This window comes from Amblyraja radiata, chromosome 17 (genome assembly GCF_010909765.2).
Source record: "Amblyraja radiata isolate CabotCenter1 chromosome 17, sAmbRad1.1.pri, whole genome shotgun sequence".
Lineage (NCBI taxonomy): Eukaryota > Metazoa > Chordata > Chondrichthyes > Rajiformes > Rajidae > Amblyraja > Amblyraja radiata.
The window spans coordinates 33647778-33674951 of NC_045972.1; the positions used below are offsets into that span (position 1 = coordinate 33647778).

General features: G+C 41.2%; 1 protein-coding gene across 2 annotated transcripts in view; it reads left to right on the forward strand.

Moving 5' to 3' along the window:
- The window catches only part of amfr (autocrine motility factor receptor), a 45851-nt gene extending 21874 nt beyond the window's left edge, over positions 1 to 23977 (forward strand). Inside the window, exons 5-14 of one of the 2 annotated variants that reach the window (XM_033036067.1) lie at positions 220 to 260; positions 630 to 762; positions 3259 to 3392; positions 4886 to 4996; positions 5709 to 5899; positions 8398 to 8501; positions 9692 to 9826; positions 13462 to 13545; positions 17935 to 18122; positions 21877 to 23977. In XM_033036067.1, coding sequence (XP_032891958.1) covers positions 220 to 260; positions 630 to 762; positions 3259 to 3392; positions 4886 to 4996; positions 5709 to 5899; positions 8398 to 8501; positions 9692 to 9826; positions 13462 to 13545; positions 17935 to 18122; positions 21877 to 22078 — 1323 coding nt within the window. In that variant the 3' untranslated portion in view covers positions 22079 to 23977. The remainder of the gene's footprint in view (positions 1 to 219; positions 261 to 629; positions 763 to 3258; positions 3393 to 4885; positions 4997 to 5708; positions 5900 to 8397; positions 8502 to 9691; positions 9827 to 13461; positions 13546 to 17934; positions 18123 to 21876) is intronic. The other variant, XM_033036068.1, reaches the window with a different exon arrangement.
- The last annotated feature ends 3197 nt before the right edge of the window (positions 23978 to 27174 follow it).

A 27174-nucleotide genomic window follows, 5' to 3' on the forward strand; every position in this document is an offset into this window, starting at 1 on the left:
TATGATTTTGGTTTGATAATTGTAAAGAAAAGGCACTTAACAATAAATATTTTTCTGACTTTCTTTGGTTTTCTGGTGTTCACCATCCTAGATTGTTAATATGTAGCTGTAATTGTTGTCTTCAGTGTGCAAACAGAAAATCTGTTCTGATGTTTTCCCTTTTCTACAAACTCTTGTACAGAACTGAATAATGAGACTTTTTAATTTCTTCCTTTCCAGTGTTTGGTTGTGACCGTTCGAACAGCACATGTTATTCTGAGGTAACTAGATGATATTTGGATTGTTTAGAGAATTGTGGATTGGTTGGGACAATTTCCAATGGTAATATTAAATGTGAAATATTCGTTAGTCACTGTTAGAATGTAACGTTAGAATGTTATTCTTCCACTGCTAATGTTATTTTTTGTCTTGCATTTATGATCCTTAAACTTTAAACCTTTTTTTTTAGACTTTGTTTAGTAAAATTATTTGTAACTGAACTGCAGAACCAAGATTATTCTCACGGCACACGAGCATTCAGAGAAGACCGTTTAATTGATGATATTTCTTAGTATTTAAAATGTGTTTGAAGACTTGGGATTGTAATCGAGACATTCCTTTTAGATCTGTGTTCGATCTTTTGTTTGTAGGTACTTTATTCATCTTTGGGACCTGAATCACGAGGGCACTTGGGAGAGCAAAGGCACCTATGTTTATTACACGGATTTTATCATGGAATTGAAACTTCTCTCAGTTGACCTAATGCATCACATTCACATGCTGGTATGTTGTATTTAACAATGCAGGACCCTCCAAATTTGTGGTCTACTGGTTGGTCAAATAGATTTGCAGCTAAGCAATGGAATGCTAACTATTTTTAAAGTCTCTGCTACTGAAGAAAGTTAACGTTCTTTTTTCAGCAAATGTATTCCATGTAAAAGCCAATACTGCTGTTCGTAACATTTACTTTCATAATACTGATATTTGAATTGAATTTTGTAATTTTATTTTTAGTTCTTTTATGCTGCAATCTAATACTGGTCAGGTTCTGATTCCTTGCCTTTTCAAAATTATCTGCGGGATTCTGGCTGATTTTACACTTGCCAAGCAATACGTGAAGAGTCTTGATAGAAAATTTGGAAGACAAGACCATTTGATTTCAATTGAATAAGAAAAGAACTTATCACAAGGACCCTCATTGAGTCTGAAGAAGGGTTTCGGCCCGAAACGTTGCCTATTTCCTTCGCTCCATAGATGCTGCCGTGCTCGCTGAGTTTCTTCAGCAATTTTGTCTACCTTCGATTTTCTAGCATCTGCAGTTCCTTCTTGAACATTACTTTTCCTTCTGAAGTCTTCCCGTTCACTTTCAATCTCAGCACAATCTGTCCACTACGGACTTTCCCATTGAGTTTACAGCAAGGGAAATTCCTCATAATATCTTTTAAAATTTAGTGAGAATTAAGGGGAATGGATTTCCATGTAATCGAATATGTATATGATCTGAATAGATTTCTATTTAATTTATTGTGGATTACTAACCTCCGGCCGATTAGTATTTTAAAAAGATACATTTAAACTTTCAGTTTCTGGGTGAGTCGAGTGCCAAGAGTGTTTAATTGTCACGTGTACCCACAAAGGAACAATTAAATTCTTTCTTGCAGCAGTTTAACTGGCCCATAAACTCAATGCGCATATAATATATAATGCAAAGATGTTATCAAATAAATAACTGCTAAAAATACCTAAGTTCCAGGTGCAACAAAGACAGTCCATAGAAGTTCATAGTTGCTGGGATTAGTGTTCTATAGTGTTCAAGAGCCTCAGGTTTGTAGGAAAGAAGGTATTCTTGAACCTGGTGGTCATTTTTAAGGCTCCTGTGCATTCTTGATGGGAGGAGTGAAATTGCAGTGTGGCTAAGATGATGTGGGTCTTTGGTTTCCCTTTTGAAGCAGAATATCTTACAGATCCCTTCAGTGGTGGGGAGGTCAGTACCGGTGATGGGTTGGGCAATGTCTACCTTTCTCTGTAGTTTCATTTGTTCCTGGGCATTCAAGTTACTTAACCTGGCTGTGATGCAACTAGCCAGGATGCTCTCGACCGTAGCAGTTTGATAGAATAGAAATTCTGGATCAAGATCAAGAAAGTTTATTGTCATGTGTACATGAGAGTTTATTGTCATGTGTACATGAGAGTTTATTGTCATGTACACCTCCAACGTGACCCCACCACTCGCCACATCTTCCCATCTCCCCCCATGTCTGCCTTCCGCAAAGACCGCTCCCTCCGTAACACAATTCTTCCCTTCCCTCCCGTACTACCCCCTCCCCGGGCACTTTCGCTTGCAACTGCAAGAGATGCTACACTTGTCGCTTTACCTCCCCCCTCGACTCCATTCAAGGACCCAAGCAGTCATTCCAGGTGCGACAGAGGTTCACCTGCATCTCCTCCAACCATATCTATTGCATCCGATGTTCTAGATGTCAGCTGATCTACATCGGTGAGACCAAGCGGAGGCTTGGCGATCTTTTCGCCGAACACCTCCGCTCGGTCAGCATTAACCAACCTGACCTCCCGGTGGCTCAGCACTTCAACTCCCCCTCCCATTCCATATCCGACCTCTCCGTCCTGGGTCTCCTCTATGGTCAGAGCGAGCACCACCGGAAATTGGAGGAACAGCACCTCATATTCTGCTTGGGGAGTCTGCATCCTGGGGGCATGAACATTGAATTCTCCCAATTTTGTTAGCCCTTGCTGTCTCCTCCCCTTCCTATCTCTCCCTTAGCCCTTAGGCTCCTCCTCCTCCTTTTTCCTTTCTTCCCCCCACCCACCCCTCATCAGTCTGAAGAAGGGTTTCGGCTATTTGCCTATTTCCTTCGCTCCATAGATGCTGCTGCACCCGCTGAGTTTCTCCAGCATTTTTGTGGACTCTGAACTGTAACAGCCTATTGCACTTTATCTGTTTATTTATGTGTATATGTGTGTTCTATGCTATATAGGCACACTAAAACGTTCTTTATTTATGCTTACAATATTCTGTTCTGCTGCAGCAAGCAAGAATTTCATTGTCCTATCTGGGACACATGACAATAAACTCTCTTGACTTCACCCACACCCAAATCCAAATCCAAGATCAGAATCTTATAAGTATAGAGATTGCTGGGAAGTCTGTTTGAGCTTTGTGGCACTTTTCTTCATCTTTTCCATGTAAAGGTTTTGTGGTTTGAAGGTTTGCATTGTTTAGGCCTTTATTTGTAACAGCTTCATATTTTTTTTCTGCAGTTGTTTGGAAATATTTGGCTATCAATGGCGAGCCTGGTGATATTCATGCAGCTCCGTTATCTTTTCCATGAAGTCCAGCGTCGGTTGAAGCGTCACAAAAACTACTTGCGTGTGGTGGGCAACATGGAGGCAAGGTGAATATTTCGCAGTCTAATTAGAATTTACAACATAATTAGTGGCAAGATATGGGTCCATATTTAAATTACTAAAGAACATCAAATGACAGCTAGTTTTATTTGCTCATGTATTATATATGTCCATTTAATTATCAGTTCCAGATAATTGTGAATACCAGACCCTGTATTTACTATCACTAAAAGTGAGTAACTTTAGTCTTGCCCGATACCAACAGAAACATCCCTTGAGATGCGGAAACTGCTCTATGCCATATTGCTAAATTCCTTGTATTGTTTTATTCTCCTTGTACTTTTAAAATATGTTACCAATAAGAACAATAGAGATGCATTTTATTTTGTTCTAGGTGAATCTAGAAGAGGAAAGGTGGGAATGGAGGGGACAATAGGAGAGCAAAGAGGGGGCAATATTCCAGGACTGGGATAGATTAGATTTGCATGAGGAATAGGTGGCATGTGTTTATTCAGATCATGTGTTTAAAATCCAAGATGGTGTTTGGTTTTCTGGATGCTTTCAAGAGAGAGCTAGATAGGGCTCTTAAAAATAGCGGAGTCAGGGTATATGGGTAGAAGGCAGGAACGGGGTACTGATTAGGGATGATCAGCCATGATCACATTGAATGGCGGTGCTGGCTCGAAGGGCCGAATGACCTACTCCTGCACCTATTGTCTATTGTCTATTGTTTTCCTTTTAAACAGCTTGGGCAGTGCATGTGGCAGGGCTGTTTCATGAGGAAAAGATACGTGTTTACATTCTATGCAGAGCTAGACGAAACAGCTGAGCACTTGAAATGTCATTAATTATGGTTAAGAATTGAGCAACTCATAACTGGGGAACCTTTTTGATCTTTTAGATTTTATTTGCTTATTCCAGTTCAAAATTCGAGCAGTTTATTGTTGAGCAGCATTGTACAATTGATTAAATCAGATTTTACTGCTTTGACTATATGATAAGTTTGCATTGCCTATGTGCAAATCAAACAAAACCTACATGGAACAAAAGTATTACCTGCAATATTTAAAACCCAACTGGGACACTCGTATCCAATGAGATATGTTTGGAGGACTAGGAAGGATAAGATTTTTTATTTATAATGTAGATGTAATGTTGAATTTGCATTCCAGTACTTACTAGAGACCAAGATAGTACTATACATCTTCTGAAATCAAGCTCGTCAAGTTTTATTAAAGATTTGAAAGCATTATTCAGTTATTATTATTCAGTTAGTCTTGGTAAACTTTGTTATTGCCACATCCCTGACCATGGCGTCATTCTATTGACCAAAGTTAGTTTTGATCAAGCTAGAATGTCCTTAAGTTTATGGATTGGGTGTCCTTAATGTTACTGTTATTTAAAAAATAAATAAAGTGTAGTTAATAAATTGGCCAATTGAGCTTTTTCAAATGTAACGATTATGGTGAGTCTTGCATTCAATGCTTCTGCAAGTCAAATGGAATTAACAATAGTAAGTCTCTGAATATTTACTTGACAGGTTTGCAGCCGCCACTCCTGAGGAATTGGCTTCCAATGATGATGATTGTGCCATCTGCTGGGACTCGATGCAGTCTGCTCGCAAACTCCCCTGTGGGCATCTCTTCCACAAGTATGTAATGCAATGTTTTTGGCCTAATCGAATGTATTGGGGAAGGGTTTAATTACTGCAGAACTATAGAAGGCTCTCCAGGAGGCACTTTAACTAATTCAATATTTTTGCTTGGTCTTTCAAGTTTCTCAAAAGTGAAGAGGTTATTAGGTTAGTTCACTTTACTTGTGCATTGCTGCTAAAGACACCATGGCATGATTTTGTTTTAAATCAATGTAACTGTGTATCTATGTGGAGATAGTGTGCCTCCTTTCACCTTGGCTTTTGGGTAGTTTGATATATTGAAAACGGTAAATATGTTCAACAGTTAGGTATCTTATTTCTGTACATAATATTAATTGCTATGGGTTCAAATGTGTTGGCACCCTGGATGTCTGTTTAAATGGAGTCTGAGTAATGTGAATTTACTGAAGCCTGACTCAATGTGGTTTGTTAGGAAGAGGGGATCAGTAAATCGGCTTTAAATTCAGTTGTTTCATGCATTCTCACATCATGACCAAATTTTAAAGCACAAGAAAAGCAATTTTCAGACAAATATCTTCATACCGATGGATATGCAAATAAATATTGCATTAATGCAGTCCTTACTTTATGGAATTTATGTCAGTTTATAACAGAAATATAGCAGAATCTTTGAGATGGTTTAACCTTCACAAAGGATTTTGTTTTGTAGGATGCAGTAACTGATTTTTGCGTTTTTTTACATCAATAGCTCCTGCCTTCGTTCCTGGCTTGAGCAGGACACCTCTTGTCCCACCTGCAGAATGTCACTCAACATTAACGAAGATCGCCGTGTTGGGGAACCTCATCGGCGAGACAACTTGGATGAGAACATTGGTCCTGTACCAGTTGTAGATGGCAGGCCACATCTTAATCATCACAACCACTTCTTCCATTTTGATGGTAAGCTGTTTGTTTTTAATTATTATTAATCATGGTTCTTGCATTTTTTTATTTTAAAATGGCTGTAAAATGTTATTAGATCTTATTTCCTAAATTGTTATATGATGGCTTATTTCATTCACCAATGCGAAAAGAGTGAATCTTAAGAAGAGCAAGTGCATCTTTTGGTAGAGATTGCTGAATCGATGGGAGCATCCACTCAAGGCAAAGAACGTGTTTCACCTGAAGATTGAAGGAGTATTCGAAATATATAGGCAGAGGAAATAGCAGCTGCTTTTCTGATATAAATAACAGGTTAACAGACACAGAAAGCTGGAGTAACTCAGCGGGACAGGCAGCAGCTCTGGAGAGATGGAATGGTTGACGTTTCGGGTCGAGACCCTCCTTCAGACTGAAAGTCATGGGATAGGGAAACGAGAAGTATAGATAATGATGTAGAGAGATATAGAACAAATGAATGAAAGATATGCAACAAAGTAACAAAGGAAACGGGCCATTGTCAACTGTTGCTAGGTGAGAACGATACGCTTGTGTGAATACGGGGTGGGAGGGATGGAGAGAGGGAATGCAGGAGTTACTTGAAGTTAGAGAAATCAAAATCGTACCCCTGAGTTGTAAGCTTTCCAAGCGAAATATGAGATGCTTTTCCCCCAATTTGTGTTTAGCCTCACTCTGACAATGGAGGAGGCCTAGAACCGAAAGGTCAGTGGGAATGGGAAGGGGAATTAAAGTGTTTAGGAACCAGGTTGCTAAACACTTTAATTACCCTTCCCATTCCCATCCTGACCCATTCCTTCTCTCCTGAGATGCTGCCTGTCCTGCTGAGTTACTCCAGCTTTTTGTGTTTATCTACGGTTTAAACCAGCATCTGCAGTTCATTCCTACACACTGCAGGTTAACATAAGCCATGTACTTGATTTTTGTTGAAATGAAATTGCTAATTAACATAAAGCATTGACACATTAATCAACATAAGCATTGAGTTCTGGCAGTAACATTCCTGCTCCCTCCCACATTCAAATAATCTGTGTAAGAGAATGATCTGATGCAGCTATTAGTATTCAGAAGGATTACACAATATGATTTGAACATTCTGATTTTAATTTTATGTTTTTCTTGGACTACTGCAACAAATTTTAAACCATGTTATTAGTTCTTCGACAACCGGGTCACAATTATGAATGAGATTGGCTGCTATAATGTGCATCCTGGTCATATGTTGGTAATTGACAATGGCATTAGATTTGGAAACTGAATGTGATAGATTTCAGCACTTCTCATACTGTCTACACAAATTCAGTATGCACTCAATTATGCAAAACATAAAGATCAAGATTTTCAATCCCTCCCTGAACCACATGTTCCTCACCTGAATTGTTACATCACAGTGATTTGGTCACACAAGGGTATTGGTGTCGGTTAATTATTGTCATGTGTACTGATGTACAGAAAAAAAGCTTTTGTTTGTGTGTTATCCAATTAGATTATACTATTCGTGAGTACAATCAAGCCATTCACAAGTACAACATAGTGCAAAGATACTCTAGCCATGCACAAGGGGCGCCGCACGATTGGCAGCCCCGCCAACAGTCTGTCTGTTTTTTCATCTTTTTTTAAATTTTTAGTGTGTCAAAAGTGTGTAAATGTTCTCCGGTTTGTTTTATGTAGAGAGAGGGGGTCAGGGGAAACTTTTTATCAGTTTCTTACCTTGTCAGAGATGCAATTATTTTCCGGGTCGCATCTCCGGCCAAACTACGGCCTACCATGATGGAGCTGGAGGCCTCCTCAGACTGACTTTGTGCCCCACCGGGGCTTGGACTTAACATCGGAGCCGATCCCTTACCTGGGCTCGCAGTCTCGGGAGAGGCCGAGTCGGAAACTCCAACGACGCAGAGGCTCGACCAGCCCCGTGTGTTGCAAAACATCCTTGGCTAATAAAGTATTATTGTGATTGTGAAGTATAACAGATGTACAACATAGTGCAAAGATAAAATAGTAAAGTGCAGAAGATAGTGTTGAAGCATTATAGAGTTATGCTTTCAGAGGAAAACGTTCAATGTCCACAATGAAGTATGATCTTTCAAGCTTTGATATCTTCTGCTCCAAGGGAGAGGAGTGATTATATTGGCTGCTTTCCTGAGGCAAAGTGTAGATGGAGTTGATGATGGGGATTCTCGTGTGTGTGATGGATTGGGCTACATCCACAACTGTCTGCAGTTTCTTGTAGTCTTGAGCAGAGCTGTCCCAAACCAACATGCAATGCAGGTTGATGGGATGCATTCTACGGTGCACCTGCATAAGTTGGCAATAGTCATTGGAAACATGCCAAACATCCTTGGTCTCCGGAGGAAGTAGAGGCATTTTTTGGCCGTAACGTTGATGTGGCTGGTTCATGTCAAATTGGGGATATTTAGGGGGAGCAGAAAGTGATTAACAATGTTCCTTCCAATGTTTCAAAAATATGACAATAGGATTAATAGTATTTTTAATCATTGCAGGATCACGTATTGCTAGTTGGCTGCCTAGTTTCTCAGTGGAAGTGATGCATACAACAAATATCCTTGGCATTGCACAGGCCAATAATTCCCAGCTCAATGCTATGGTGAGTACAGCCAGACAATGCATGGTATACTCTATTAATTTTGCATTGTTTATGCAAACCAGCAACAACCTGAGTCACAAAGATGTCTTTGTGATAGAGTAATTTTCCCTACAAATATTGTTTAAATGCAGGGTTAGAAAGTGTAGATTGTCAGTTACTGTAAATGCATTTGTGTTCCAGAGCACACAGATATATTGTTTTTGTCACCTTGTGCTTCAGGGCAGAGCAAGCTAAAGCTAGACCTGAACAAATTAGAAAGCCAGGTCATGGATTACCTGCTTTTCATTGCCCTCTATTTTAGTATAGCTTTTGTACCGTTTACTTCATCATATCACATAAACATTATGATAAGATACGATAGAACTTTATTTATCCCAGGAGGGAAATTGATCATAAACCATTGGCTTTTGAATGTGACGTAGGATAAAGGAGAAGTATTTACTGAATCGGTGCACTGGGGTGGGAGATTACAACCTTCACTTGGTCCGCCCTGTTTTGACGAATACAAGCAACCTGGCGTGCACAATCAAATAGAACAAGTTGTCCTACAACTTTAGGCTGTGCACGCCATACGCAAGAAGAGTTGGTGCTCTATTCTAAATCTTAATGTGTAAGCACCTATGCCACGCAAAAGGATGTCTTCCAGTCAACTTCTAGTTATTTTTAAGATTTGGCTCCATTTGCATCTGAAATCTCAAACAGATAATACTTGTAGGTCCTCTGAAACGCAGTCCTTAATTATTTAATATATCTTTCAACTAACTGCTGCAGTTAATTTGCTGATCAATTGCATTGGTGAGCTTTGTATATTTGCATCTGCCTGCATCATCTGGAGCCAATTTGTAATAGGGGTGAATAGATACAGGTTGTCCTAGTTGCACTAAAACAGTCAAATAAATTACTAATCAACATAAAGCATTGACAGAGTTCTGGCAGTAACATTCCTGCTCCCTCCCACATTCAAATAATATGTGCAAAGAATGAATTCAAATCTGTGCACGAGAAGAACCTGATTTTCGTTTTAAAAAAACTGGTTTTGCATTTTTCTTGTTGGCGCCATTAATTGGAAATCCAAACTATAATTTTGTAGTGTTTTAAATTTTATCTATTGGTGTATTTATATGGAGCAGTAAATTTTGTTCCTCATGTTCATGCACCTGGTATAATTTTTGCTTTGTGACTACTTACAGGCTCATCAGATCCAGGAGATGTTTCCCCAAGTTCCGTATCATTTGGTCCTCCAGGACCTACAGTTAACGCGTTCGATGGAAGTCACTACTGATAACATACTAGAAGGAAGAATTCAGGTTCCTTTCCCCCAGCAGGTCAGTGTTCCTTTTTGCTTAGATATTGGGGAAATTTTGCTGAATACTTTCAAATACAGATTTGGCATCAACTGTTTCTGGTTGTCAAATTGTTGGGAGGATGTGAAGGGATTTGGGAAGGTCCAGAAAAGATTTATGAGAATTGTTTCTGGAATAGGGAACTATGGTTACACAGATTGGAGAGGCTAGGGCTGTTTTTGTTGCAAATGGCTGAAAAGAAATTTGAAAGTTAATGGTACAAAAAAAGTTGGAGAAACTCAGCGGGTGCAGCAGCATCTATGGAGCGAAGGAAATAGGCAATGTTTCGGGCCGAAACCCTTCTTCAGACTGATGGGGGGTGGCGGGGAGAAGGAAGGAGAAAGGAGGAGGAGGAGCCCGAGGGCTGGGGGATGGGAGGAGACAGCCCGAGGGCTAAGGAAGTGCTGAGCCACCGGGAGGTCAGGTAGGTTCTTGCGGACCGAGCGGAGGTGTTCGGCGAAACGATCGCCCAACCTCCGCTTGGTCTCACCGATGTAGATCAGCTGACATCTAGCAGCGGATACAGTAGATGAGGTTGGAGGAGATACAGGTGAACCTCTGTCGCACCTGGAACGACTGCTTGGGTCCTTGAATGGTGTCGAGGGGGGAGGTAAAGGGACAGGTGTTGCATTTCTTGCGGTTGCAACAGAAAGTGCCCGGGGAGGGGGTGGTACGGGAGGGAAGGGAAGAATTGACAAGGGAGTTGCGGAGGGAGCGGTTTTTGTGGAAGGCAGACATGGGGGGAGATGGGAAGATGTGGCGAGTGGTGGGGTCACGTTGGAGGTGACGGAAATGACGGAGGATTATTTGTTGTATGTGACGGCTGGTGGGGTGAAAGGTGAGGACTAGGGGGACTCTGCCCTTGTTGCGAGTGTGGGGATGGGGAGAGAGAGCAGTGTTGCGGGGTATGGAAGAGACCCTAGTGCAAGCCTCATCTATGGTGGAGGAGTGGAACCCCCGTTCCATGAAGAATGAGGACATTTCAGATTTGAAAGTTAATGTCCTGGTTATACATGGGTTGTTTGGAATTCTCATTGACACAATACAGAAAGGATATCACTACGTTCCAGAGAGCAGATGTGATTTACAAGGATGTTTACTAGATTGGAGGACTTTGGTTATGAGAGTTTGAATAGACTAGGTTTACTTTCTATGAAGCAAAGGAGGCCGGGCATCGACACTAGGTGTATAAAAATGATGGTGAGCATAGATGGGGTAGATGGTAAGAAACATTTCCCATGGTAGGATATCAAAAACAAGAGGACATAGATTTAAGGTGAGAGAAAGGAGTTTTAGTGTCAATATAAGGTGAAAGTTTTCCATATCAATATCTGGCACTTGCAGTCAAAGGAGGTGGTGGAGTCAGATGCAATCAATACGTTTTTGAGGTTTTTAATCAGGCAGCTGAATAGGTAAGGCACAGAAGGATATGGACCTAATATGGCCAAATGGAATTATAACCAGGCAAAAAGCTCGGTGTGGATGTGGCAGACCAATGGGCCCATTTCTGTGCTATAAACTGACTTCAACTTTATCCAGATCCCTCATAACTTTATATAAAGTGATCATGGGATGCTTTCCTTTTGGTGGATGGGTCGAGAACTAAACGTCATGGGTATAAGAGGAAGGGGAAGTGAAAGAGTAATATAAAGAAAAACGTTCATGTACGTGGATGGAATCTGGTAAGTACCGTCTGCAGATGTGATACAGCCAGGTTTCATTGTTAGCTTAAATAAAGAATTATAGAAATATACAGAGGGGAAAAAATGCAGTTATAGAGCCATAGAGTGATACAGTGTGGAAACGGGCCATTCGGCCCAACTTGCCCACATCAGCCTAGATGTCCCACGTACATTAGTCCCACCTGCCTGCGTTTGGTCTATATCCCTCAAGTTGGCCTATCGTGTACCTGTCTAACTGTTTCTTAAGATGGACACAAAAAGCTGGAGTAACTCAGCGGGACGGGCAGAATCTCTGGAAAGAAGGAATGGGTGACGTTTCAATGGACAATAGACAATGGGTGCAGGTGTAGGCCATTCGGCCCATTGAGCCAGCACTGCCATTCACTGTGATCATGGCTGATCATCCACATTCAGTACCCCGTTCCTGCCTTCTCACCATATCCCCTGACTCTGCTGTCTTTAAGAGCTCTATCTAACTCTTTCTTGAAAGCATCCAGAGAATTGGCCTCCACTGCCTTCTGAGGCAGAGATTCACAACTGTGGTTGAAAAAGTTTTTCCTCATCTCCGTTCTAAATGGTAGAACCTTTATTCTTACACTGTGGCCCCTGGTTCTGGACTCCCCCAACATCGGGGACATGTTTCCTGCCTCTAGCGTGTCCAATCCCTTAATAATCTTATGTTTCAATAGGATCCTCTCTCTCATCCTTGTAAATTCCTGTGTATACAAGCCCAGCCACTCCATTCTATCAACATATGGCAGTCCTGCCATCCTGGGAATTAACCTCGTAAACCCACGCTGCACTCCCTCAATAGCAAAAATATCCTTCCTCAAATTTGGAGACCAAAACTGCACACAATACTCCAGGTGTGGTGTCACTAGGACCCTGTACAACTGCAGAACTACCTCTTTGCTCCTATACTCAACTCCTCTTGTTATGAAGGCCAAGGTTAGCTTTCTTCACTGCCTGCTGTACCTGCATGCTTACTTCAGTGACTGATGAACAAGGACCCCCAGATCTCTTTGTACTTCCCCTTTTCCCAACTCGACTCGACTCAGATGATAATCTGCCTTCACGTTTTTGCCAGCAGAGTGGATACCTATCATTTATCCACGTTAAACTGCATCTGCCCACTCACCCAACCTGTCCAAGTCACCCTGCATCCTCATAGCATCCTCCTCACAGTTCACACTACCACCCAGCTTTGTGCCATCTGCAAATTTGCTAATGTTACTTTGAATCCCTTCATCTAAATCATTGATGTATATTGTAAATAGCTGCGGTCCCAGCACCGAGTCTTGCAGTACCCCACTAATCACTGCCTGCCATCCTGAAAGGGACCCGTTAATCCCTACTCTTTGTTTCCTGTCTGCCAACCAATTTTATATCCGTGTCAGTACCCTACCCCCAATACCATGTGCTCTAATTTTGCACACTAATCTCCCATGTGGGACCTTATCAAATGCTTGAAAGTCCAGGTACACTACATCCGCTGGCTCTCCCTTGTCCATTTTCCTAGTCACATCCTCAAAAAATTCCAGAAGATTAGTCGAGCATGATTTCCCCATCGTAAATCCAGGTTTCAGGTCGAGACCCTGTTTCTTAAATGCTGGGATAGTCTCAGCTTCAACTAGCTTCCCTGGCAGCTTGTTCCATATGCCCACCACTCTTTGTGTGGAAAAAGTTACCCCTCACATTCCTATTAAATCTTTTCCCCTTCACCTTAAATTTATGTCCTCTGGTCCTCGATTCACCTACTCTGTGCAAGAGACTCTGTGCACTCCAATGTTGTACGAGTGATGGATGGAACCAGAGTTGCTCCAGTAAAGAGCTGGTTTGGATGGACGAGGTGGCCTCTTCTGCCGTTACCATTTTGTTTCTGTGATTAATTTAAACTCCTATCGCCCTTATTCATCCCTCCGCTCCCTTCAACAGCGACAAGATAGTAGACCAGCATTAAATGGTGCAGTTGTGGAAGAAGACAATGGTAATCCAGATGATTTGAACAGTGAACAGCAGGTAATTCATATTCCATAGTATTAGCAACACTTGCTACATCCTGTTCTGCTATTTAATAAGCTATTTGATAAATGAGTCCTTGCTATCCTTTGAATAGACTTCATTGATATATAAAATATGCTCTTCTGTACAGTTCTTCCTCCTCGCATATAGAACTCTTAGCGTGATGCTGCCCACCATTGTTTGGATTACCTTTTTAACCCAACACAATGTTTTACTTGTGGTGTTTAGTCCTTCAACTTGGTGTTCCCAATATCCAGAAAGTTATCTTCCACCCTAATTTTTGTACTCAAGAAATTTTAATCTGATCTCCTTAGTTCTTACTGCAGGTTTGTCTGCGTCAGCTTAAATATCAGGTTTATTTTGCAGAAAACATGTCAGATAGTGTGGTTTTGCCCTGTTGATTTTTTTTTTTGGTTATTACAATACACTAAATGGATGCAATATTTCTTACATTGTTGAGTAAAATTAAAAGCTTTTTTGTTTGCACCATCTTTCTATGGTTTCTAAATTATCATGCAGGCATTCTAACATCTAGTACTGGATAAGTAAAATATTCCCAAAACAAGCATTGGAAATAAGTAAATTTGTTACCTTTTTTGACCACAATGTAAACCTATTTCACAGTCATCTTTTCCTTGCTAATTAAGTCAGGCTGCTTTGCTCCCTTGGTATTATGTTTGATTCCAAAGATAAATGTCAGACTGCTAATGCCAATGATATAACACTGGTTGCCTTCTATTTCTGTGAAATCTGACTCCGTCATTGCTCATATAATAAACCCTACGTTCATGTCCATATTTTGAGTCTTCTGGATTTGGCTATTCTGATTCATGACTGACAAGACTCCCTTATGCTCATGTCTCTAGTTTGAGGATAATCAAAACTCTACTGTTTGCGTATCATCTTGTCCCCTTTGCCAGATTGAATTCTTATCCATCCATGCCCACTTCAGCCATGTATTCTTCCCCATTTGCAGCCCTGTGATGGCCTGCCTTCATTTCTGGGCTTCTATATTAACTGGTTAACCATAGGCAATCAAAGATCAAGAACTCCCCCACCCCACCCCCCCAGCCAGTCGCCTAAAAAATTGCCTGTGGGACAGGCCCTTAACATAAATGAAGCATGCTGTGAACTTGTTGAACTTTGCTCCTGATGATTTTTCAAGATGTTGTTTGCCAGTAAATTCATCATGCTAAAGCAATACCGTGCTGGGATTCCTCAATATATGGAATTTATTAGTTAATACAGAAAGTTTTAGTTGCATTAGGTCTGTGATCCCATTTTATTTTGATTGAGATTTTTATGCTTGCAAGGGAAAATGTTTTCTCTAAGCTTGCAGGCATAAAAGGGTCCTGATCCAAAACGCCATCTGTCCATTTCCCTGCACAGAGGCTGCCTGCCCTGCTGAGTACTCCAGCTACTGTAACAACATAAGTCATTTAGACAGGTACATGGATAAGAAGGACTAAGAGGGATATGCGACTAGCTTAGCGCGGGCCGCGGCTATGGACTGGGAATGCGGCCGGAGGCCTTTATCGAGGCGCCGCAATCTCGTTGACTCCTGGAACGCCGCGTAGAAGCCCGAGTCGGGCGAAGCGGCTGACGGAGCCCGCAGCTGCGGCCCAGGCTGGCACCATGGAGGCGTGAAGTGGGGCGTTGACAGTGGTGAGGCCTCAGTGGCAGCCTCGCGATGATGGGACCTTGGCGGTGGTGAAGCCTCACAGCGGTTACGATGCCCAGCAGGTCGACCCATGGTCAATGAGAGCGTGGAGGACCGCCGTGAGGGGGGAGAACAATGGAGGACCCGGCGCGGGGAACCGTCGTGAGGGAGGAGGGCGGAGAACATTGCACAATGTGGGGTGGGGAACAAAGGGGGAACCGGCGTGGGGGAACTGTTGGGGGGGGGGGGGGTGGAACAAAAGGGGGAGCCGGTGTACTTTGTCAGTGCCGTAGGGGCTGCTATTTGTATGCAAGCAAAGAATCGTCACATGTCACAATAAAGCATTCCTATTCCTTAGATAGGGCATCTTGGGCGCATGGGCGGGTTGGGCCGACAGGCCTGTTTTCATGCTGTATGACTCTTGCTCTATGAAGGCATTCTTTTAATTGGTATATTACATTAAACCTTTCACTGAGAATTTTCCTATCCTTGGCCTTGTTCCTCTCAACAGAGAAATCCCTTATCCCTTTTTGTAGAAATTTCACAGGATCTGTGGTTTTAAATGCCGGGGAATCTTTGTGTGCCATGTGTGGTCCAGCCACAGAGCTTAGCTGGAATATTGCTACCAAAGCTTAGCCAACAAGTTTATGATTAGCATGTTTCTGTGTTTACATAACAGCTGCCTAGACCGAGGAATTATGTATTTGGGTTACCAAAAAGACTTCTATAGGCTACTAGATGGTAGCGTAACGTGTATCAAAATGTGTGGAATGAAGGAACAAATAGAAAATTGCAAAAATCCTGGTTCCAAAACAATTGTAGTTATTACTTTCATGCCAAATGATTGGAGTGTTGTCCCTCATTCAGCACTAACATTTCCAAAAAAAATTAAGCCTTTGCCGATTTTTAAATGTGAATATATAATACTAAATTGGAAAGAATATGGCTAATGCAGAGGAAGACAAACTAAGATAGACATGATTTATAACTCAATATACTTGCAAATTGCTTTTTTTTTGTGAAAAGGTCAGAGCTTTGAAAAATATGCCATTAGTAGGGTTGAAGAATGGATGGGATTTGGAGATGCATCCACAAAATGAGGCAACAAGGTTTAAGTCTTTAAAAGGGGAGAAAAATCTCACACAGGACTTCATTTCTCAGTGAATAACATGAAAAGCAAAATAAAGTTTAAATCTTGGCTAGACCAAGTTGTGAAAGATTTTCTTGAATTGTGAGGTTCTCCCCTTTAGTAAGAAAAAACTTTTTTTGGAATACAGAAGATTTAGAGTGGTTCAAAAGCTAGAGGCAGAAATCGTATCACTCACAGGCAGGACCAGTTCTGGTCATAAATATAAAATGATCACCAGTAAATATAATTGTATGAAATGTCTGCTACCATATGTGTGAAAGATACATCTTCTAGATGTAATAGAAAGCATACTATCAGGTTGCATCACATCTTGATGTGGGAACAGCTTTGTCTAAGACAGCAAGAAATGGTTGATGTCGCTCAGTTCATGATACTGACCAGACTTCACAACATTAACTTCATGCTGCCTTGGAAAAGCCGCCAACATAATTAGAGTTGTCCCACACCAGTCATTCCTTTTTCTCCCCGCTCTCGTCTGACAGAAGATACGGAAACTTGAAAGGGCGTACCACCAGAACACCTGCTTCCTCTCCACTATCAGAGTTTTGAGCGGTCTGTCCATAAGCTCAGGGTACTATTTGATTCACCTCTACCCCATCGAGAACATTGGACGGGTTGTGAACTATATTCTGCACTCTATATTCGTCTTTATGTATTGTACTTGAGTTTGAACTGATTGTATCTATGTATAGTATATTTTATCTGTTTAGATAGCATGCAAAATAAAGCTTTTCACTGTTCCTCAGTACAAGTGACAATAATAAACCTAAAATAAATAACGGGTGCTATTAAGATAAGTTAAGTAAGCACAGGGAAGTAAGGGATGCAATGGAGTATTGATAAGTTAGGTGAAGGTGCAGCTCTGTCTGCATGGATCTATCTTGTGAAACAGGCCTGTTTCTATTTTGTCATTGATTTTTGTATGTTTTTGCGTCCAACTTCACATCTTTTAACATTTTCAATAAAACTGATAGTTTATCTTTCTTTTGAATTATAGGTCATTTAACTTTTATCATAATTGTAACTATTACTCATTTCATTTCATATAATTTGAAAAGAACAAGTAAAGAAGAGTCTCGACTCAATACGTCACCCATTCCTTCTCTCCAGAGATGCTGCCTGTCCCTGAGTTACTCCAGCATTTTGTGTCCATCTTCAGTTTAAACCTGTGTCTGCAGTTCCTTTCTACACAAGTAAATTTTAAAGTTTATATTCTGTACCAGTAGCAAAATTAAATTGAGACTTCGTACAGGACACATTTCTTTCCTTGGAGGGTTTACCCCTCCTTCCCTAATTCCTCGATGGATGTGCTCTTAAGTTTTGTATTTGCATTACAACCACATGACAATGTGCATAACTGTGACTTTTTGCATGATGCAAGAAAGACTGATACTTAAAGCTCACTTCATTAATAGTGTTTTAAGATGGGATTAATAAATTAAAACTGCAGATGCTGCAACACTTGGGTTGTTGAAAGGTTTGAGCTTCCTGGAAGACAGTGTATTCTTTCACTTGTTTCCTGGGTTTGTGATTATAATTCTGAGTTTGCTAATGGATTATACCTTTGTATCTTCAGACTGAGCGATCAGCCCTTGAATCCAGTCAAAGTATGGGAGAAACATTCGGAACTGGAACTGAGCTTCTACGAGCTGACCTTCCATCAGAAGATTTTGAGGCACGGGGAAGTCGGTTCTCAAAGTCAACAGATGAGAGACAGCAAATGTTAGTGCAGCGTAAAGAGGAGCTACTGCTGCAAGCACGGAGGTACGGGGAGGATTAGTAAGGATTGTGGGAAGTTTTTATTGAAGATCTGATTAATAACTAATAGGACAAAGTGATGACCATAGCTTTTGATGAATGCACCATTGACCCAAAATATTAACTCTTTCTCTCTACATAGATGTTGCTTGTACAGGTGAGTATTTGTAGATATTTGGTGTTTTATTTCAGATTTACAAAATCTGTAACATCTTGCTTTTGAACTCTACGTTTGCCAGGAGCCTTGAATATGGATACCAATAATTTAAAATATCTGATTTAGAAATGTTAAACTGACTTATTATTGAAGGAATTACTACATATAATTCAGTTAAAGTTAACAAAACTGATGTCTATAGAAAGAAATACAAGCGATTTCAAAATCTTCATTACCATTACCATAGTTACCATAACCTTTTTTTAAAGTCAGCCACATTAATCTAAGAAAATGAAAGATGATTGCAGGCAAGTTGAATAATCTGTAAAGTTTTTAAAGTGAAGGCAAAAATGTTGCATGCTTAATATCTGAAGGAAATACTGAATCGGGAAGTTGTTAAACATAATATGAGAATATGCAGGGTGACTTGGACAGGTTGGGTGAGTGGGCAGAAGCATGGCAGATGCAGTTTAATGTGGATAAATGTGAGGTTATCCACTTTGGTGCAAAAACAGGAAGGCAGATTATTATCTGAATGGTGTCAAGTTGGAAAAAGGGGCAATACAACGAGATCTGGGGGTCATTGTTCATCAGTCTCTGAAAGTAAGCATGCAGAAACAGCAGGCAGTGAAGAAAGCTAATGGCATGTTGGCCTTCATAACAAAAGGCATTGAGTATTGGAGCAAAGAGGTCCTTCTGCAATGGTACAGGGCCATAGTGAGACCACACCTGGAGTATTATGCACTGTTTTGGTCTCCAAATTTGACGAAGGACATTCTTGCTATTGAGGGAGTGCAGCGGAGGATCACAAGGTTAATTCCCAGGATGGCGGGACTGTCATATGATGATAGAATGGAGCAGCTGGGCTTGTATACTCTGTATTTTAGAAGGGTGAGAGGGAATCTTATTGAAACATAAATGATTATTAAGAGATTGGACATGCTAGAGGCAGGAAACATGTTTCTGATGTTAGGGGAATTCAGAACCAGGGGCCACAGTTTAAGAATAAGGGGTAGGCCATTTAGAACGGATGAGGAAAAACTTTTTCACCCAGAGAATTGTGAATCTGTGGAATTCTCCATCTCAGAAGGCAGTGGAGGCCAATTCTTTGGATGCTTTCAAGAGAGAGATAGATAGGACTCTTAAAGATAGCGGAGTCAGAGGATATGGCGAAAAAGCAGGAACAGTACGGATTGTGGAGGATCAGCCAGGATCATATTGAATTGCGGTGCTGGCTCGAAAGGCTGAATGGCCTACTCCTGCACCTATTGTCTATAATAATGACGAACGACAGAATAAAGCTAATTAAAAAGTAATGGAAAATCCCTAGGACACAGGGATACCTTCCCACACAAAGTAAGAGGATATTGTAGAATCTTGAACAAAATTGATGTCAATATATTAGGCCTACAATTAAGAATAATTTAGTTGATGTGGTTGATATTTTAGTTCATCATAGAGAGATGGTGTGGGCTGTCTTTCTTTTGGTTAACAGGTGTTTAATGATTTGAAGACTATCACTTGTAGTCCATAGGACTTCATATTCCATCCTTTGTTTTTAATAGTTAATTGGTTTAAATCTGGGGTATTCTGAAGGTGTATCCTAGATGATAGAAAAATCTCCATATGAGGACATTGAGGAGAAAACCATTTGATTGTTGGAAGATATTGATTTCTCATATGGTGGGGAAGTGGCCAGATAATTGGGAGATTATGCATTGCAGAGAAGCAACAAAATTGGTATAGAGAAAAAAGGATCTTCTAGTGTGCGACAATAATCCTGAAAAGTAGAATGATAGATCAACAGGTTGGAGAAAAAAATCTGCTATGGCTAATAGAATATCATTCTGGATTGGTATGCAACTTGCAGTTGAGTACTGCTTATCATTCTGGTCAACACAGACGAGGGTATGAAATTTGAAGGACCAAGATGGAGTTAGTAGGGAACATCTGGTTTGGGGGGCAGGGGTTAGTCATGTTGTAATAAAGACCTTGTGACAATGGATTGAATAGGTTGAGTGAGTAGATGGCACATGTAGTCTAATGTGAGAAGGTGTGCACTTTCTCCAGAGCTATCCATTGGCTATCTGATTTCTTACAGGAGAGATTGCAAATAAATGATGCAATTTCTTACAGGAGAGATTGCAAATAAATCCTTTAATAGGGCTCCCAGCTCCCGACAATAAAGTGTGGACTGACCAAGTTTAAACATACAATTTTTTTAACATAATTTTTCCAGTTTTTTAAATCTTATCCTTAGGAAATAACTCCTACTGCTTGCCTTTTTTTTTAAAGGGCTTACGTAACTAAGATGCAACTTTGTACTCAAAAATACTTTTTGTTTTCTACTACATCTGGCCTTGATGTGTGACCTTCAACCTCTTCCTACCAAAACAAACTTCCTTACTTCTATCTGTATTCAACTTGCATTTACTGATTGAAAACAGTGCACTGTATATGCTGTAAATCAGATATAAGAAAATAAAATGATAAGGTGCTCAATAGGTCAGGCAGCGCTTGTGGAAGAGAAACTAAGCTTTTGGGTTAACGTTAGTTGACATTGAATATTTCTGATACCCTGATATCAAGAGTTCAAGAATTAAGATCGATTATGTCACAAAAGGGGTGGGGGGTGGGGGGGGGGGGAGATAGAGCTAGGTAGAGGAGGAAGAAAGGCATTAATGAACAACAAAATACATATGGAGGAAGTATACAAAAATACTAGAAGGAAATCTGCTTAAAATATGAACTGTAAGGACTGGAAATGTTTCCCTTGAAATTAATGAACTATGAGTATGAATGGTTTTAATGTGTCCGGTTATAATGCAAGATAGTTTCTTGGGCCTGCATTTGTAGCTTTGTATCTTTGTATTTATCTGAACAGATTGGGTACAGAGTGAAGGGTTGAAATGATAGGCAACTGGATGCTTTGTAGACATTGAACAAATATTCTGTGCAGTAGTCACTGTTCAGCATTTGATGTCCTAACTCTTGAAGAAAGAACACTGTGAGCCACAAATGTGTTTTGGAAGAATTGCAGGTAAATTAGCTGTTTCATCCAGGAAGCCATTTGGTGTCCAGGATGGTGGAAATTGATTATGTAAAGGGGCAGATGTGAATCTTTGATTGTCTAAAAGTACTGGGGAAAGGAGAGTATTCATTGGCTTACTATTCCCATCCTGGCCCGTGTCTTGGAAGGAGAAATCCTTTCAGAATGCTGAGAAGAGAGGGTGGGATCAGAAATGACAAAGATTGAACTGTCATATGTAAAGGCTGCTGCCGTGCAAGACATTGACAATGTTATCCTTATTCTGGGCAGAAAGGTGAGAGCAGAAATGCAGGAAATGAAACATATATCTGAGTGTCGTATCAATTTACAGTGAAGGGAGATCTGTGTATGAGGAAGAGGAAAGCTTATCTGAAGTTATGGTTTGGAAGGTCGCATTATCAAATGAGGTGGAGAATGGAATGAGAGGATGCAATGTTGTAAGAAATTAGATCACAGGATCATGAGTAAATTTGCATATAAATTCAGGGTCTTGGGAAGAGTTGAGTAAAATGATATAGTAGCTTATGACGATGTTACCATTTTTATTCTCTCAGGCGGTACACAAACAGAAACCAGAATGAAACTGACCGTTCATCTAATGGTGACGTGTCCTCTGGATCATCATCGAACAGTATTTCTCTTTCTTTACGGCGTCAAGCCTTGGCAGTTGCAGCCGAAAGAAGACGCCTTCAGCAGCAGCAGGACTCTGGTTTTGACGATGCAAGACTGAGAACACGGAATCTTGACACATCCTGAATCGCATGTTTGGCTCTGCTTTTGCTTGCAGAGTAAGAGCAGGAGGAGCAGCATCCCAAACCACTCTGCAAAGCCATACCATTGAGCTGGGACATTACATTGTCACATATACTGTAGCTGCACTAAAGGAGCCAGAGCTAACAGTATTTGGGGTGGGAAGTGGCATGGATGATTTTTTTTAATATATATACAGCTTTTGTGGAAACAGTAAACGACTTTATACCTGCAAAAGTAAAACTTAATAGCTGCAAGTGTCTGGAAGCTACTTTTTAAACTCGAAGGAATATATGCAGTATACGGGTTTGCTGTGTTTGGACTGTGAAAGGCTGTCTAGTTCTGTGAACTCAGTGGGCAGTGCAACATAGTTTCTTGGGGCATAATCAGCAAAGCTGATGTGCGGTGACGTTTGACAGTCATGTTAACCATCTAATTTTTTTCCATCACGTAAGAAACACAGAACAATTATACACAAGTTTTTCACCAGCCCCTCATACCACCCTTTTCTGCAAATTATATTATTACCTTTGGTACTTCAACAACTTCCTTGCCTGTAAGGAACAAGAGTTTTAATATTGTTTGGTTTTATTTGAATCCTTGGCTGTCTTGTTTCGAATTGCCCATGTAACCTGAACTGTGGTGCCATCATTTGTTGAGTTCAAACATTTCATGTTGAGGGTAATTTTGTATTATCTGGTAGTTTCAGTTTGTGCAATTGGCATTGGATTGGTTTGTTATTTGGCTGCCTAATAGGTTGTTACTTTTTTGGAAATGTAGTGTGGAGATTTAAAACGATGTGATGGAGTTACAAAGTAACATTCCATATTTTCATTAAGATTTTAATCCATAAATTTAATAGGCATGGAAAAATTTCAATCCGGCTTCTCAGAATTAATACACGTGTAACACAGCTCCTCCTATAACCACATCTCTTGATATAACCTGCAATGGAAATTAAGAACTGTATCTAACGAGTATAGACTTGTATATACGAGTAGCAGGTGGGGACATCTTTAGAGCCTGCATTCTGCCTGTACAGGATACATCTGGTGCTCAGTTTGGCTGTATTTAGTCATAAAAATTCTTCACAGATCTAAAACTTTGAGGTGGGTAGACGTTTTATCCAGCTCTCCAGTGTATTTGTGCATGATCTATATTGCTGATCATGTAACAACATGAACATTATTTTAAAGTATTGCATTTTTGCTGTTGCATTTTGCATATTTTCTGGAATTGGCCACATGTAAATTAGGTTCCTTTGATATTTTGTTTCCCTCGTGTTTTGAACATGTACTGATTTTCATAATTGTATGCAATATTTCATGTAATTGGTACTGACCTAAATTTTATTGAGTATTTCCATGTAGACACTTGGGTTTCTTGGTAGGCGACTGTATACTGGAAAAGCATGAAAGAATACTTGTTGGTTCCTGCTTTGACTAATGTTTGGATGTTTTGCCACAATCACGGTTACAGCTACAAATGACTTTTGGCACAATTTTTTTTCAGAAATCTTTTTGGGAAGAGAAAATAAAAGAATAAATCCCAGTATTCTGTTTCGGTTCTTTGTAATTGAAATAACTTGCTAGAAAATTAGTTTAGCAACCAAAATTACATGGAGTTTGAACCTGATTTAAAATTTTCTCCATGAATACTTAAAAGGAACAGTGTTCTGGTTTATTTTCATATTTTACACATGACAATGGTTAGGCAGGAATGCAACTGCTCACTGGTGATTAGACCTTTATATTAGCTTTGTAGATAGGTTTTGGAAGGGAATAAAATCTTCAAATGTCAGTGCAATGTGAGCATGTTGTTACTTTCTTTTCTTAACTGAACTGATGTAAATTGTGGTAGGAAAACTTTAATATGCATTTAAAAATGAAGAGTTTCTGGATCTTATTGTGTCAAACTGAGGAATGAGTGGAGGTGTAGGACTGCAAAAAGCCTTGTGATGCTTTCCTTTGAGAGGACTTCAACTATAGTTTTGCATATTTTAAGCACGATTACCACATTTTCATTTTTTACAATTATTTAAATAAAATGCAATTTTTGGTTTCTCAAAATAAATATTGTGATAATCATTTTTGCCTTTGTGATGCTTCTTAGGCTACTGCACACAAACCTGTTGCAGAACTGATCATATACAATTTGTCATAAAACACTCGCCTGCACTACAAATACATTAACATAAAGTCACAAATAAACAGCATTTGTGTAATGTCAATCAATGCCTACTGTGAAAGATTAATTTGGAAAGTTCACATTTTAAAGAAGGAATCTTGTTTTAACCAATATGTGTTTAATTTATTGTCACGTGTACCGAGGTACAGTGAAAAGCTTTTATTGTGTGCTAACCAGTCAGCAGAAAGACAATACATGATTACAATCGATCCATTTACAGCGTATCGATACATGATAAGGGAATAACATTTGATGCAAGGTAAAACCAGCAAAGTCCATTCAAGGATAGTCCAAGTGTCACCAAAGAGGTAGATAGTAGTTCAGCACTGGGGGGGGGGGGGGGGGGGGGGGGGGGGGGAGGGGAGGGGAGGTGTGGGAGGAGAGTGGTGTTGAACAAGCTTTTAAATATCGCATCTGAATCGGTTTCCATCTGATTACACTCCTTGAGGATGTTCATCTACGTGTTCAATTAATAAAACAACGAGATTGGGGACATTTCTATTCAACCTGTCAAAGGAATTGGGGAGGGGGGGGTGGGTTAGAAATAGTCAGTGAGGTAAACAAACACAATAGTTGAGTGGCAAATGACAATAGTGTTACCTTCCCATTGTTTAACTGAAGGAAATAATGGGTTATCGGGGCTGTATTTTGTGACAGACAGCCCAACACCTTGCATGTTATTTTAATATTACACTTATCCCATCCCTCTGGATATTCCGGATTAATAAATTAAGGTTTAGTCAACTAATTACAAATCAGGCTAATAACAAATCAATAACATTAGCCAACTCTGAAACATGAAGCGCTGAGCATCCAGACATCACGGACAACTGGCCCCAGTTCCCCGCTCATATTTGGCTGTGTTCTCCATCTAAACCAGGGGCCACGGAGCGTTTTTGAAAGTGGGGAGGCTGAGCGATCACTAATCACTGGCCTTTGGGATACCCGGTGAGGGAGTGGAGCAGCAGAGTGGGGAAAGGGCGTGGAAGTGGGGTGTCCCCCTTCCCAGGGTAGGGACTTTTTGAAATTGGATGTATTAAAATCATGTTTTAGTGCATTGAAGAAGTATGATTGTATGGAACAAGCTGCCAGAGGAAGTAGTTGAGGCAAGGATCATCCCAACATCTAAGAAACAGGTAGACTGATACATGGATAGGACAGATTTGGAGGTATGGACCAAAAGCAGGTAGCGTAGCTGGGACATGTTGGCGGGTGTGGGCAAGTTGCACAGAACGGCCTGTTTTCACACTGTATCACTCTATGACCACATTATACTTCCACCATGCATGAATGCTTCAAAATCAAGTGATTGAGTTTTATTGCCATATACTCAAGCATAGAAACATAGAAAATTGGTGCAGGAATAGGTCATTCGGTCCTTCGAGCCAGCACTGCCATTCAATTTGATCATGGCCATTCATCTAAAATCAGTACATCTTTCCTGTTTTTTTCCCCATATCCCTTGATTTTGTTAGCCCCAAGAACTAAATGTAACTCGCTCTTGAAAACATCCAGTGAATTGGCCTGCACTGCCTTCTGTGGCAGAGAATTCCAGATTCACAACTCTCTGTGTGAAGAAAGTTTGTCCTCATCTCAGTACTAACTGGCCTACCCTTTATTCTTAAACTGTGATCCCTGGTTCAGAACTCCCCCAACATTGGGAACATTTTTCCTGCAGTTGCAATAAGTGAAAATCTAGCAGGCAAGCAGGATGCTTTCTCCAACCACCCCCATTTGAAGGCCATTATCTTCTACCGCTTCTACCCAGTGCTTGGTACTTACTTCCAGCAGCCACTGGTTGTCCTCCAGGAGCCTGATCCATGCCGGTCACCTGGGCGAATTTGACACGGAGACTCTCACGGCAGTGGCGCAACGCTTCTAACGCCTGCGACGGCCCGGGATTCTTTTACTGAGGCTGCAGTGAGCGACTTGCCAGCCAGGCAAACACTCGCCAGCCCCACTCCCCGTCTGCATCTGTCCCTGCTGCTGCTTCCAACACCCGTGGCCCATGCAGTTGATATGAGCTTTGAAATTTTTGTTGATCATAGAATTTCTCATGACAGAGCGTGAGAAATTTGTGATCAGCGTGAGAATTTGGCAAAATGCATGAGAATTGGCAGCCCTGCCTCTCTATCCCCCTCTCTCCCCTCCCTCTCTTCCCTATCTCTCTCCCTCCCCCCTTTCTTCCGCTCTCTCTCCTCACCCCCCTCTCTCTCTTCCCCTCTCCCCCCTCCTTTCTCTCCCCTCTCTCCCTCTATCTCTTCCCTCTCTCTTCCCCATCCCTCCCACCTCACAATCCCCCCCTCTCTCATCCCATCTCCTCTCTTTCTACCACTCTCCCCCCTCTTTCCCCTATCTCTCCCCCTCTCTTCTCTCTCCCCATCTTTCCCCCCTCTCTTCCCCCCTCCCTCTTACCCCTCTCTTCCTCCTCGCTTCCTCCTCTCTCCCACCTCACTCTCCCCCCCTCTCTCCCCTCCCCCTCCTCTCTCCCTCTCTCCCCTACCTCTCCCTTGCCTCTCTCTCTCTCCCCCCTCTCCCTCTCCCCATTCTCTCCCCCTCTCTCCCCCTCTCTCCCCCTCTCTCTCCCCCTCTCTCTCCCCACTGTCTCCTTCCCCGCTCTCCCTCCCTTTGAGTGTCTCTGTCCCTTCAGCACAGAGACTCTCATGGCAGCGGCGCAACGCCTCCGACGGCCCGGGACTCTTGCACTGAGGCTGCTCCATGGTCGGAGCTGCAACGAGCGACTCGCCAGCCCCGCAAACACTCGCCAGCCCCGGCTCCCCACATCTTTCCCCGCCGCTGCTTCTGCTTCCATCCCATTTGAAATTTTCGTTGATCACAGAATTTCTCACGATAGAGTGTGAGAAATTTGTGATCCGCGTGAGAATTTGGCCAAATGCGTGGTTCTCACGCTCAAA